We start from the raw sequence: 15,325 nt of genomic DNA, 5'->3' as shown, positions 1-15,325 counted from the left end.
GCTGTAATCTCTATTCTAGTTCTTTCTTTTCCTCCAACAACTGCTGTAATCTCTATTCTAGTTTCTTTCTTTTCCTCCAACAACTGCTGTAATCTCTCTTCTTGTTTATTTTCTTTTCCTCCAGCAACTGCTGTAATTTCTCTTCTTGTTTCTTTCTTTTTCCTCCAACAACTGCTGTAATTTCTCTTCTTTTTTATTTCTTTTTCCTCCAACAACTGCTGTAATTTCTCTTCCTGTTTCTTTTCTCGTTCTTCTTGTTTCTTTTGCTGTTCTTGTATTGCTGCCATCAATACTGCTAAGCTGTAGTTTGGTTTGCCTCTTCTCGTTTCCATCTTCTTTTTTATTTGTCCCACTCTCTGACACCAATTTGTAACGTCTCTGGTCGTTTGTTAATTATTCGTAAAAATTATTTCCGAAGCACTTGAGTGATAGAAGTCCTTTCTAAAATAAAACTAGTTTATTCTTTCTCCATTCCAATTTACAATACATTTAATTTCCACAGTCACATTAACTTAAACTTACGCTATAATTCACAACGAACGATTCACGCACTTTACCGCGCTTGACTCAATTGTCCGTATCTATCTCTGCCTGTCTGCAATTCAATTATTGCCGTCATTTTATTTACCGGCTTATATATACGAAATAGAGGGCTTCTGCAGAACACTTGAGGCTTCACGAACAGACATGATCTTTCTAGAATCACATGACGTGTTACTAGCGTCACGTAACTTCCGCTGTCGTAACAATCTTATAACCCAAATCATAACGTCCCAATAGAAACTGTTGAAGTAGAGCTGATTTATCTATGGCTCTAAAGTAAGGGGAAGATTTCATAAATCCACATAGCTTATGTGGCCTATACAGTTAAAATGTTCTATTCCTCTGTTAGCTGATGTGGCCTATACAGTTAAAATGTTTTCATACCCCTGTTAGCTAATGTGACCTATACAGTTAAAATATTTTATGCCACTGTTTGCTAATGTGGCCTATACAGTTAAAATGTTTTATGCCACTGTTAGCTAATGTGGCCTATACAATTAAAATGATTTTATGCCACTGTTAGCTAATGTGGCCTATACAGTTAAAATGTTTTATGCCACTGTTAGCTGATATGGCCTATACAATTACAATGGTTTTATGCCCCTGTTTGTTGATGTGGCCCATACAATTACAATGGTTTTATGCCCCTGTTAGCTGATGTGGCCTATACAGTTACAATGATTTTTTTGCTCCTGTTAGCTGATGTGGACTATAGAGTTAAGGTGGTTTTCTGCCCCTGTAAACTAATGTAGCCTATACAGTTCAGGTGGTTTCTGCTTCTGTAAACTAATGTGGCCTACATAGCTAAAGTGGTTTTCTGCTCCTGTAAACTAATGTGGCTTATATAGCTGAGGTTGTTTTCTGCTTCTTTAAACTAATGTGGCCTACATAGGTAAGGTGGTTTTCTCCCCGCCTGTAAACTAATTTGGCCTATATAACTAAAGTGGTTTTTCTGCTCCAGTAAACTAATGTGGTCTATACAGTTAAGGGGGTTTTCTGCTCCTGTAAACTAATGTGGCCTATACAGCTAAGGTGGTTTTATACTCCTGTAAACTAATGTGACCTATATAGTTAAGCAAGAGAAAGCTTGTAAGCTTCAGCGCTTGCGTGTAAAATATTATGTGTATCAAATTCAGGATGTTTTTATTACAGTTCTTGTGGTCAACAAACAGTTCGGACTTCAGTTTAGCAGCCTTCACGGGAAGAAGTGCAACTGTGACAAGTGACCAACTGACCAGTGGTAGACCATTCGTTGTCTCTGTAACTGGTGAGTATAAATTTTTTCCTGATAAAAAGTATGTTAACTACATAATCAGAACTGAAATTCATATCGTTTTGTATCAAACCCGTACAGCAGAAAAATAAATATTAGAATACAGTGCATTATCAATTTGTGAATCCTTGTAGTTCAAGGTGTTGTTGGGCGTAATCCCAATAATATCTCACGAGATACGGCCAACTTAGGTGATAGTTGTAAAATTTCTTTACATGTGAAACCCCTTAAAAGAAAATTATGAATGTCACCTTAAAATCGGAAATGACACACAATTATGGAGAAATCTGAAGTTTAGCGACTGATATATTAATGGATTTTGCCCAATTCTTTTTGAGGGCTATTTGCGCTAGTTGTCCCTAGAGGGAAGTCAACTAGTAAATACCTTCCACCACGAGCTCTTGGGCTACTTTTTACAAAAGAAAAGTGGAATTAATCGTCACATTATGAAATCCCCACAGCTCAAAGGGCGAGCATGTTCGGTCACAGGATTCGAACCCGAGACCTGAAGATTACAACGAGTGCCCTAACCACCAGTCCATGCCAGACTCCAATATGCTAATACAAAAGCATACATGAAGATTTTTAAATACTTTGCATAAAAGAGTGGAAGAAAAGTAAGTTGATAATTAGCAGCATTGTTGTTTGGAAAATATGGTCATATTTATGTAATTCTTAATTTATGATATGAGTCTTGTTCTATATACAGACATAAATAAATCTGGGTAAGTCTGTGTTATCTTACAACATTGAAGGTAATAAGTACCATTAATATTGTTACGACAGCGGAACTCACGTGACACTGCTGGCGCCTGCATGATGAGTTTCTCGAATGATCACTGAAGTCCGAGTGTGATCGAGATGCCCTCTTCGTTAGTATATAAGTCTGGCAGATAAAGCCAGCAGATGTGAATGAAGAGAGAGCAGTAGTTACTTTGAGTTCCGTGTACTTCATGATTCTGTTTGTTTCGAGCTAGTGAGCTGTAAAGTGTGTGTTTTGCATTCGTCGAGAGCGACGTTATCGAGATTGTGAGTCACTGTGATTTATAGCGTGTATTGTAAAAGTTGTTAAGTTTAAAGTGACGAAAAACATACTGATTGTAGAACTTCTGTGTACTAAAAGTTTGTATCGGGAAGAATAAACTGGTTTAATTAAGAAAGGACTTGTATCGCTGAAGATCCTCGAAAAGAATTTGTACCGGAAACAAACAAACAAGCAGATGCGTAACAATATAACCTGCTGGAGGCTGACTTTGAAAACTATGGAAAACCACTTAAGACTTACTTTATAAATAATAAATATTAAATCAGTTTTAGTTTGATAATGAAAAACGAGAAATATCCAAGAAAAAAATTTGATTTGGATCAGAAGAGACACATTAAGGTGAAAACGATCAGAAATATTTAGTTTTTTAATCATAATATTAGTTATATACGTCAACTTGCACGTTCATTCGTACTCCCGGCTAATGTAGGATTAAATTTGCTACATGTCTTCTGGAGTCGGAGTGTCAGAAACTCCACATGATCTCGGACGTTCTATCGTTCAGTTCTGTCCCGTTCTTCGAGAAGTAAAGTATGTAAGTTGTTCACAGAAAAATATAAATATTAAAAAACCTCATTACAAAAAATATTTAATTGGATTGAGATTCGATGGTTGTGCTTAAACTAATGAAGATGACTTAAGTAATTGTGGTGCCGTTCGAAGTAATTTCAGACAATAAGACTTTGGAGATTTTTTAATTCTCATCCTGGAAGAGCCACAATGGCCACATTCAGCTATACTCCGGATGTTATTGATTTTATATAAAGCATTATAAGACCCAACTATTGCCATGAAAATGTTTCTCACACCATCACACCAACTCTAGCATTTTAAACTGAAGCTTCAAGTAAATCATTTAATGTACTGTCCACATTTTTACTCTACCATCACTACAGAAAAGGATTGATACGAATCACCAGATTACATCACATGCTTTTAGTAATATATTGTCCACATTTTTAATCTATCATCAGTACAGAAAAGGATTGATACGAATCCTCAGATTACATCACATGCTTCTAGTAATATATTGTTCCTAATTTTTACTCTATCATCAGTACAGAAAAGGATTGACACGAATCATCAGATTACATCACATGCTTCTTGTAATATATTGTCCACATTTTGCACTATTAAAGGTCAGTACCTATCTGTTTGTATACGAAATAAGAATTGTCAGCTTTGTTTTGGCCACCATATGACCAATTTTGCCATATACTTTACATGCAGTTGGAGATAATCAGTTTCTGATAACTGTTAAAATAATACTTCAACCGCAACTTAATCTGACGTTTTTTCGTATTGTAATTTTCCTAATTGTATTTTTCCTCTGTCTGTCACCATCTGCCCATAGTTTTTTCCAATAGGAAACCATGTTCATTTTCGTTTGCTACTCTTGATATACCCAGTAAATCACCAGTAAGTTTACGAACTTACAACGCTAAAATCCGAGATTCGAGTACCGGTTTTGGACAAAGCGCAGATAGCCTATTGTGTAAATTTACGCAAAAACAAATAGAACAGTCGTTTTAAAAACAATATTTGATAACTACAGTCTGACGTGATGAGACTATAACTCCATACTTATAAAGCTCAACCAGCTAATTGATGCATCATATCAATAGCCTCTTTTGTATATGAAAATCAAAGATGTGTTTAAAATATTAAACTATACGAAGAGCCCTCCTCCCCCCCCAAAAAAAGTGGACAGTTAGTGCATCTCATTAAGCATGATTAATATATCTTAATAGTCAGTGAAGGTGCTTATAAAATATCTTATTTTTAATAGCATCACCTGTAACAGTTTTAAGAGCATTGAGAAGTTTAATATTTACAGAACAGAACTGTCAACATGAAACTTTGTGACGGTTTATTTATATATCGTGTGACACGAGCGAGGACTCGTTGAATGAAAAACTGTTATGGTTCGTTAAAAAATGTACAAATAAAGGACGAAACGCATTAATGACATAATGGAACTTGTAATAACAAGAATTTACTTAGAATGATGGTATGTGATAAGTGAAAGGCTAGTAATCAGTTCTGTCTGTGTTTTATCTTCCATAACTGTGATATAATTGATTTATAATAAACTAAAGCTCTACTATTTATAATACTTTCTTTTCAGTTTCTGTAAATGGCAGTGACATCTTGCGGGGAGAAGTCAATCGTTTATTCGTAATTAAGAAAACGTCTTTAAGACCTTGGGTTGACCCTGAAACCCTGGTGGTTGGAAACGAAACTAGTTACTTCTTGTTAAAAGGCACTCCTTACTTGTACACCAATCTCAACACACTTGCCATGGAAAATATTCTTCTTGATTGGTCATGTCACTACCAGATGGCAAATACTTCTTGTTTAAACGAGAACGTAACAACCAATGAACAAATGCTGACTATACATGCTGGGATGTTGAAACCAAACAGGTTGGTCGTGTCACTTCCAGCGAAATGTATATACATTCTTTAAACATTTCAAATAAACGTTCATAAATAACGCCACCTATCGACAACCACATGAAGCTTAGCAATTTTGTTGAGGTTGAGGATGCATTTGAAGATTCAAAAAGAGGAAATTAAAATATACCCATATATTTAGGTTGAACTTAATGATACAATACTAAGATTGGAAATGTATGGAATAATTAGTTTTATGTACGTTTCCTTACAGATGAAAAGACTTAAAGATTATTACGAACATAACTTTTGGAGGATTTCACTGAAATACATTTAACCATTCTCAGAACAACTTTAAGAGTTTATCTGATATTCCCACTATAGTCATAGTATCAGTATCTAAACCCACATAGATATCCTATAATACTATATCGTTTATAGATATCCTATAATAAGATATCGTTCATAGATATTCTATAACATTGTATCCTTCATAACACTATATCGTTCATAGATATCCTATAACACTACATCATTCATAGATATCCTATAACACTAAATCATTCATATGTATAATATAATAACATATCTTCATTGATATCCTATAACACTATATCGTTCATAGATATCCTATAACACTACATCGTTCATAGATATCCTATAAAACTATATCGTTCATAGACACCCTATAATACTATATCGTTCATAGATGTCCTATAATGCTATATCGTTCATAGATATCCTATAACACTATATCGTTCATAGATATACTATAACACTATATCGTTCATAGATATCCTATCATATTATATCGTTCATAGATATATTATAACACTATTTCGTTCATATATGTCCTATAATGCTATATCGTTCATAAATATCCTATAACACTATATCGTTCATAGATATCCTATAACACTATATCGTTCATTGAGGTCCTATAACACTATATCGTTCATAGATATCCTATCATGCTATATCGTTCATAGATATTCTATAATACTATGTCGTTCACAGATATCCTATCATACGATATCATTCATAGATATGCTATAATACTATATTGTTCATACATGTCCTATAATAAAATATCGTTCATAGATATTATATAACATTATATCCTTCATAGATATCCTATAACAATGTATCGTTCATAGATATCCCATCATACTATATCGTTCATATTTATGCTATAACACAATATCGTTCATAGATATCCTATAACACTATATCGTTCATAGATATCCTATAATACTATATCTTTCATAGATAGCCTAAAATACTATATCGTTCACAGATATTCTATAACACTATATCGTTCATATATATCCTATAATAAGATATCTTCAGATATTCTATAACTATATCCTTCATAGATATCCTGTAACACTATATGGTTCATAGATATCCTATCATACTATATCGTTCATATATATATGATATAACACTATATCGTTCATAGATATCCTAAAATACTATATCGTTCACAGATGTTCTATAACACTATATCGTTTTTATATATCATATAAAACGATATTGTTCACAGATATTCTATGACACTATGTCGTTTTTATATATCCTATAATACGATATCGTTCAAAACTTTCCTAATATACTATATAGTTCATAGATATCCTATAACACTATATCGTTCATACATATCCCATCATACTATATCGTTCATTGATATCCTATCATGCTATATCGTTCATAGATATCCTATAACAGTATGTCGTTCATAGATATCCTATAACAATGTGTCGTTCATAGATATCCTATCATACTATATCATTCATAGATATCATATAACACTATATCATACATACATATCCTATAATAAGATATCGTAAAGATATTCTATAACATTGTATCCTTCATAGATATCCTATAATACTATATCGTTCATAGATATAATATAATACTAAATCATTCATAGATATCCTAAAATAAGATATCCTTCACAGATGTCCTATAATACGACATCCTTCATAGATATCCTATAATAAGATATCGTTCATAAATATGCTATAACCCTATATCGTTCATAGATATCCTATATTAAGATATCGTTCATAGATATCCTATAATAAGATATCGTTCATAGATATCCTATAACACTACGTCGTTCATAAATATCCTATCATACTATATCATTCATAGATATCCTATAACACTATATCGTTCATATATATCCTATAATAAGATATCTTTCAGATATTCTATAACATTGTATCCTTCATAGATATCCTATAACACTATATCGTTCATAGATATAATATAATACTATATCATTCATAGATATCCTAAAATAAGATATCCTATAATAAGATATCGTTCATAGATATCCTATAATAAGATATCGTTCATAGATATCCTGTAACACTATATGGTTCATAGATATCCTATCATACTATATCGTTCATATATATATATGATATAACACTATATAGTTCATAGATATCCTATAACACTAGGTCGTTCATAGATATGCTATCATACTATATCATTCATAGAATGCTATAACACTATATCGTTCATAGATATTCTTTAACATTTTATCCTTTATAGATATCTTATAATACCATATCGTTCATTGATGTCCTACACCACTATATCGTTCATAAATATCCTATCATGCTATATCGTTCGTAGTTATCCTATAACACTATATCGTTCATAGATATCCTATCATACTTTATCGTTCATACATATGCTATAACACTATATCGTTCATAGATAACCAATAATACTATATCGTTCATAGATATTTTATATTACTATTACGTTCATAGATATCCCATAACACTATATCATTCATAGATATTCTATAATACTATATCGTTCATAAATTTTCCTATAACGCTACATCGTTCATAGATATCCTATAACACTATATGACACGTATGTAAGTAAATGTATTCTCACAAATCTGTGTTGACATGTATGTAAATAAATGTACTCTAACAAATCTATGTATTCTGTGTTGAGATGTATGTAAGTAAATGTACTCTAACAAATCCCTGTAGCCTGTTTTGACATGTATGTAAGTAAATGTATTCTAACAAATCTTTGTATTCTGTGTTGACATGTATGTAAGTTAATGTAGTCTAACAAATTCCTGTAGCCTGTGTTGACATGTATGTAAGCATATGTACTCTAACAAATCCCTGTAGCCTGTTTTGACATTTATGTAAGTAAATTTTTTCTAACAAATCATTGTAGCCTGGATTGACATGTATGTAAGTAAATGTATTATAAGAAATCCCTAAAGCCTGTGTTGACATTTATGTAAGTAAATGTATTTTAACAAATCCCTATAGCCTGTTTTGACATGTATATAAGTAAATTTATTCTTACAAATCATTGTAGCCTGGATTGACATGTATGTAAGTAAATGTATTATAAGAAATCCCTAAAGCCTGTGTTGACATTTATGTAAGTAAATGTATTTTAACAAATCCCTATAGCCTGTTTTGACATGTATATAAGTAAATGTACTCTAACAAATCCTTGTAGCCTGTTTTGATATGAATGTAAGTATATGTATTATAACAAATTCCTGTAGCCTGTGTTGACATGTATGTAAGTAAATTTATCTAACAAATCCCTGTATCCTGTTTTGACATGTATGTAAGTAAATGTACTCTAACAAATTCCTGTAGCCTGTTTAGAAATGTATGTAAGTAAATTTATTCTAACAAATCCCTGTAGTCTGTGTTGACACGTAAGTAAGTAAATGTATTCTAACAAATCCCTATAGCCTGTGTTGCCATGTATGTAAGTAAATGTATTCTAACAAATCCCTGTAGCCTGTTTTGAGATGTATGTAAGTAAACGTGCTCTAACAAATCCTTGTAGCCTGTGTTCACACATTAGTAAGTAAATGTATTCTTACAAATCCCTATAGCCTGTGTTGACATGTATGTAAGTAAATGCATTCTAACAAATCCCTGTAGCCTGTGTTGACATGTATGTAAGTAAATGTACTCTAACAAATCCCTGTAGCCTGTTTTGACATGTATGTAAATAAATGTATTCTAACAAATCCCAGTAGTCTGTTTAGAGATGTATGTAAGTAAATGTATTCTAACAAATCCCTATAGCCTGTTTTGACATGTATGTAAGTATATTTATTCTAACAAATCATTGTAGCCTGGATTGACATGTATGTAAGTAAATGTATTCTAACAAATCCCTGTAGCCTGTGTTGACATGTATGTGAGTAAATGTATTCTAACAAATCCCTATAGCCTGTGTTGACATGTATGTAAGTAAATTTATCTAACAAATCCCTGTATCCTGTGTTGACATGTATGTAAGTGAATGTATTCTAACAAATCCCTCTAGTCTCTGTTGACATGTATGTAAGTAAATGCATTCTAACAAATCTCTGTAGTCTCTGTTGACATGTATGTAAGTAAATGTATTCTAACAAATCCCTATAACCTGTGTTAACATGTATGTAAGTAAGTGTATTCTAACAAATTTCTCTAGTCTCTGTTGACATGTATGTAAGTAAATGTATTCTAACAAGTCTCTGTAGTCTCTGTTGACATGTATGTAAGTAAATGTATTCTAACAAATCCCTATAGCCTGTGTTGACATATATATGTAAGTAAATGTATTCGAACAAATCCCTCTAGTCTCTGTTGACATGTATGTAATTAAATGCATTCTAACACATCCCTCTCGTCTCTGTTGACATGTATGTAAGTAAATGTATTCTAAACATTTGTGTTTCAATATTGAAAAAAATTTGAATTAATAGATCTTTAAGTGTGAAACTTTTTTTTAGTAAGTATATGAATTACATGATTCTGATCCTGTAACATATAACTGTACACCAATTGTATAACTGTACATCAATACGTGCAAATAAATATATGTTAAAATGTATTTGTTATTTTAGGAGTATAAAAATAACAGTATATTTTTTGAATCATTGAATATTTAATTTATTCAGAATATTACTTATAACAGCACAGGCTTAAAACTTAGGTCAAGACATACGAAACGTAATTACAAATATCAACAGAAAACTTTAAGTTGAAAGTAAAACTAGACAAGTTATAGGACGATATAATTTCATTGATATAAATTGAAAGGCTAAATAAATTAACTTATAATTCTACTATTTAAGATTTACGTAATTGAATATATTTAATTTGAATCTCTAAACTGTGTACATTACATTCCAGTCTTGAGATCTTCTCAATATGGTAACGGTGATTTTGACGTGTATTAAACAGATACAACATAACATTCAAAGCCACCAGAAATACGTTGGGAGCTGAGAAACAGATGAATGTAATAGTCCTACCAGGAAACGTACCTGTCGTGTACGTTAAGAGAAGTTACGTCGGGCCTGTTAGTCCAACAGACAGATATGTAGTAAATGCCTACGTCACTAGTGACGTGGACGTGAGAGTGTGGTGGGAATGTGTAGTTGAAAAAGGTAAGTTCTTCTGAAATGTTCCAATAAACCTTCATGAGTAGATCTGTTTTATATGTCTTATCATGGTCTGTTGATTTAAAATGTCACCTCGAGTAACACAGAACTTTTAATAACAATAGAATACTTAATACTGAAGAATATAGTAACAATGTTCTTTATATGTAAGTAAATGCATTCTAACAAATTCCTGTAGTCTTTGTTACTAACCTAGAAAAATTAAGTTAATACATAAATTTTATTTTATTTTTTGTCATGGTCACTACGTGTCATCAGCGTACAAAATAAGTTGGGTGTCTTATCGATCATTGTTCCCAATGTGAAATGTGTTATTAGCTTATGGCCTTTTTAAAAAAATATGTTTATTTAGACGATTTCAAGTCATTCCTCATATTCCAAAACTCATATTCTTAGCAGTCTGTTCTTTTCTTGTCTTTTTTATTTATTTGCTTAAAGTTATTTGTTTTAAAGAATGAACTTTTTAACTTAATACAATCTATATGGATCTAGGACTATGTTAAATCTCCTAAGCTGGCCTAACCTCGTAAGATATTATTGGGTTTACGACCGAAAGTACCGTTAACTGCGAGGATACACAACTGATGAAACTATGAATTCTAATCGTTATAAGTAAGAACGTAGAAATGTATATTAAATTATAATTAACATGTAAGATGTATTGTTTTGTAGAATATGCCACATCATCACTGGAAGGAATAACACCATCATCACATCCAAGAAATTACAGTGGTCCATTGATAAGACGTCCTTTCCCTTTGTTGATTCCGTCTGTTAATACTCATTGGCGCGGTCTTCTCGGTGGTGGCCGCTACAAATTTCGACTAGTAGCAGAACCAATCAACGGAGGAGAACGAGGATACGCTGATATAATTGTTGAAACTAATCAACCACCAATCACAGGAGGTTTGGAGGTACTTGGTTTTTTAATCAAGACTCGCACTATATAATATTCCAGGACACACTCATTCGTGCGTCATAAAAACATTTTATATTTTAACTTAAAATGAAACGTTGTTAACATGTTCAGAAGGTAAAATTCCTTAGTAGACTACTGCAGTTTGTTTTTCTCCGAGTAATAAATACAAGTTTATTTTAACTATTGCAAGCATCAGTGGTGTGAGGAAGTAATTAAGCTTGTTTAGTTTTTGTAAAGTATAATTGAAATAACGCTTTATCTCGGATGCTTATTTTTACATTTATCTTAATTATTCATTTAAGGATTTCAAATTAAACATGTGAAAGTGCTAATTCTAACTTCTATCTGCCACAGGTAACAGTCTAGTAGGCCTTTCGTTCAGTACCAGAACTCTTCAGTTGGGCTGGACTTATGGTAGCCATACCTTTCGTGGCAGGTGTTTTAATAACAATAGCAGGAATATATAGCAGGTGTTTTAATAAGAATACCAGGAATAGGTGGCAGGTGTTTTAATAACAATAGCAGGAATATGTAGCAGGTGTTTTAATAAGAATACCAGGAATAGGTGGCAGGTGTTTTAATAACAATAGCAGGAATATATATCAGGTGTTTTAATAAGAATACCAGGAATAGGTGGCAGGTGTTTTAATAACAATAGCAGGAATATGTAGCAGGTGTTTTAATAAGAATACGAGGAATAGGTAGCAGGTGTTTTAATATGGCTACCTGTAATAGTTAAGGACATGTTCTGTCTCCTTGCCCTCCATATGATAATTAATCAAACAACTGATGATCGAAGTAAAGATTGCAAAAATAGATAAAACAGGAAGAGTTACCGTAAAAGAGTACTACCCGACAACTTGAGGAACAACTAAGACCCGTACAGGTGTTGAAAAGAAGATAATTCAAAAAGCGGAGAAATCATAAAAAAGGCCCGTACAGGTGTAGAAAAATGAAGAAAGGGTACAATCTGACGGAAATTAAAATGCATGTAGAACGAATCTGTATTATAAATCAAATATGTAACGACTAATTAAGGCGACTGTGTGAAACAAAGCATCTGCAGGCAAGTGTAATTTTAATCCCCTTGCTAGCATTGTTTGAGATTTGCTGCCCAGTCAACATTTATCAACGGTGATATAATTATTACGTGCAAGCAACACACTGTCTGTTTTTTAAGTAATTACTATGAGTATGTTTAACAAAAGTAATTTTGATATTCTAGGTGACACCACCGTCTGGAATCGCATTTCAAACAACTTTTACATTAAAAGCTACCGGAAGATGGAGCGATGAGCCACAGGACTATCCATTGAAATACACTTTTTTCTATCAGGTGATGGATGAAGAATTCACAACTCCAATAAATGTCTTTATTGGAGAGCCACCTGGCGTGCAGAACGTTTTTCTTCCAGGAGGTATAAAAAAACAACAAATTATCAACGATGCTTACAGGATATGTTTTTGTATTCTAAGAACACTTTTTATATAAAATACAACAGTTGTAAACTGTTTCAACTAAGTAAAGTTTTTACAAATAGAAATGATAGTCAAATCTAATGAATGGAAGATGTGACAGATAACTGTTCAGCTTTTAAACACTTTTACACTCAAATTACACATTTAATGTCATACAAAAGGCCGCATTACTCACTCTTTTATTAAACTGACACAAAATATAGCATTAAGTTTTAAATTTTATGTCATCTAGGCCTGGCATGGACTAGTGGTTGAGGCGCACGACTCGCAATCCGAGGGTCGCGGATTCGAATCCCTGTTACCGAATTCTCTCTATCCTTCCAACTGTGGAGGCGTGTAATGTAACGGTTAATCCCACTATTCGTTGGTAAAAGAGTATTCAAAGAGTTTGCGGTGGGTGTTGTTGACTATCTGCCTTCCCTATATCTTATCACTGCTAAATTAGGGACGACTAGCGAAGATAGCGCTCGTGTAGCTTTGCGCGAAAATTCAAAAGATACCAAAGACCTAAAGCAATTACTAACAAATATTATATACTTTTTCTTAAATATTAAATTAATATCAATTGTCGTAGAGGGCGTATGAAAATAAAGTTTTTCCCTAGTCATATAATGTTTTTAAATAAATCTTTAGGAATTCTTATAAGTCATCTCTCTAACACTCTTTTAGAATAAATCACGCGAAAATGTAGAATAAATTATGATTATGTTATTTTTTAACTTTTCAAAATGAAAGAGATAAATACACTAATGCATTAATTAGAAACACCATACGGTGTGAAGTAAATCAGTTTTTACACATCCTCGAAAGTTTGCGATTCATCCTACAAAATTAATATTTAAATTTATTTTAAGCGTAAATAATAGATTTAGAAATTTTAAGGAGGCTCATCCTACTGTACAGTTATAATTTTTGGAGTGAGAACTGAGACCATGCTTAGAAACGTACCAATTAAGAACTAAAACGACCCTTAGTAACATACCAAGTGAGAACTGAGATCACCCTTAGTAACGTACCATGTGAGAACTGAGAACATTCTTAGTAGCATACCAGGTGAGAACTGAAACTATCTTTAGTAGCATACCAAGTGAGAACTGAGATCATCCTTAGTAACGTACCAGGTGAGAACTTATAGGGAATGAGATTTGAAACTCGTAGTGAGTGAGAACTGAGACTTATGGGGAATGATAAAAAATAAAAAACTTACGTACTGGTTTTATTTATAGATTTTTGTTCATTTTTACCACAAATTTAATTTTCATTGAAAAGTTCTCAAGGTATGTTTTCTTAATGCAGAACGAACTTAAAAATATCTAATGGTGTTTATTTTTTAGTTGGGGGGGAAGAAATAAATTATCGTTGCATAGAAGAAAACATTACTGAAAACTGAAAAGAATATCGTTGTATATATTCGGTTATTTTAATAGTTTATTTGTATAATATTGTGGTGGACACAAGTGTTACGTTTGATATTTTGTTATTTCAGACTCTCGTCAGAGTTCGAATGTTACAGTTGCTGTAAAGGTTTGTGGAGGTATGTCTTGCTCCATCGCTAAGCAGACGGTCCCCATTAGTCCTTCTGCCATTTCAGGTGAAGAATGTATAGACAAATTGTCAGGACAAGCTGCTACATTGTTAAATGAAGGTAGTGGTTTTAGAATTATAAGAATTGTGTTCTTTTTTATTGAAATTTTGTAATATATTTAAATATTTATATACTTTTTGGAGAATAAACACGATATTTCTTCGGCTTCTTTAAAAGTACAATAATCTAAGGATGTTTTATACACTTTAGTACGGATTTCCTATTGGTATTATTCTGGTATATAGTGGTATCATTCCGATATATATTGGTATTATTCTGGTATATAATACAAATATATATACCAGAATGATACCACTATACACCAGAATAATACCACTATATACCACTATGATACCATTATATATATAGTGGTATCATTTTGGTATATATTGGTATTATTCTAGTATATATTGGTATTATTCTGGTATATAGTGGTATCATTCCGATATATATTGGTATTATTCTGGTATATAATACAAATATATATACCAGAATGATACCACTATACACCAGAATAATACCACTATATACCACTATGATACCATTATATATATAGTGGTATCATTTTGGTATATATTGGTATTATTCTAGTATATATTGGTATTATTCTGGTAT

At 32.3% G+C, this 15,325-nt stretch overlaps 1 protein-coding gene across 1 annotated transcript in view; it reads left to right on the top strand.

The window, feature by feature from the left end:
- Positions 1 to 15,325, top strand: part of LOC106464563 — a gene marked incomplete at its 3' end in the record, with an annotated part of 66,575 nt that overhangs the window by 37,671 nt on the left and 13,579 nt on the right. Inside the window, exons 6-11 of the mRNA XM_022392301.1 lie at positions 1,696 to 1,810; positions 4,990 to 5,287; positions 10,507 to 10,712; positions 11,400 to 11,641; positions 12,872 to 13,064; positions 14,612 to 14,770. Coding sequence (XP_022248009.1) covers positions 1,696 to 1,810; positions 4,990 to 5,287; positions 10,507 to 10,712; positions 11,400 to 11,641; positions 12,872 to 13,064; positions 14,612 to 14,770 — 1,213 coding nt within the window. The remainder of the gene's footprint in view (positions 1 to 1,695; positions 1,811 to 4,989; positions 5,288 to 10,506; positions 10,713 to 11,399; positions 11,642 to 12,871; positions 13,065 to 14,611; positions 14,771 to 15,325) is intronic.

The sequence above is a fragment of the Limulus polyphemus genome, unplaced genomic scaffold (genome assembly GCF_000517525.1).
Source record: "Limulus polyphemus unplaced genomic scaffold, Limulus_polyphemus-2.1.2 Scaffold1689, whole genome shotgun sequence".
NCBI lineage: Eukaryota > Metazoa > Arthropoda > Merostomata > Xiphosura > Limulidae > Limulus > Limulus polyphemus.
The sequence above is the reverse complement of the archived record's forward strand: the minus strand, read 5'-3'. Positions and strand labels throughout refer to the sequence as shown.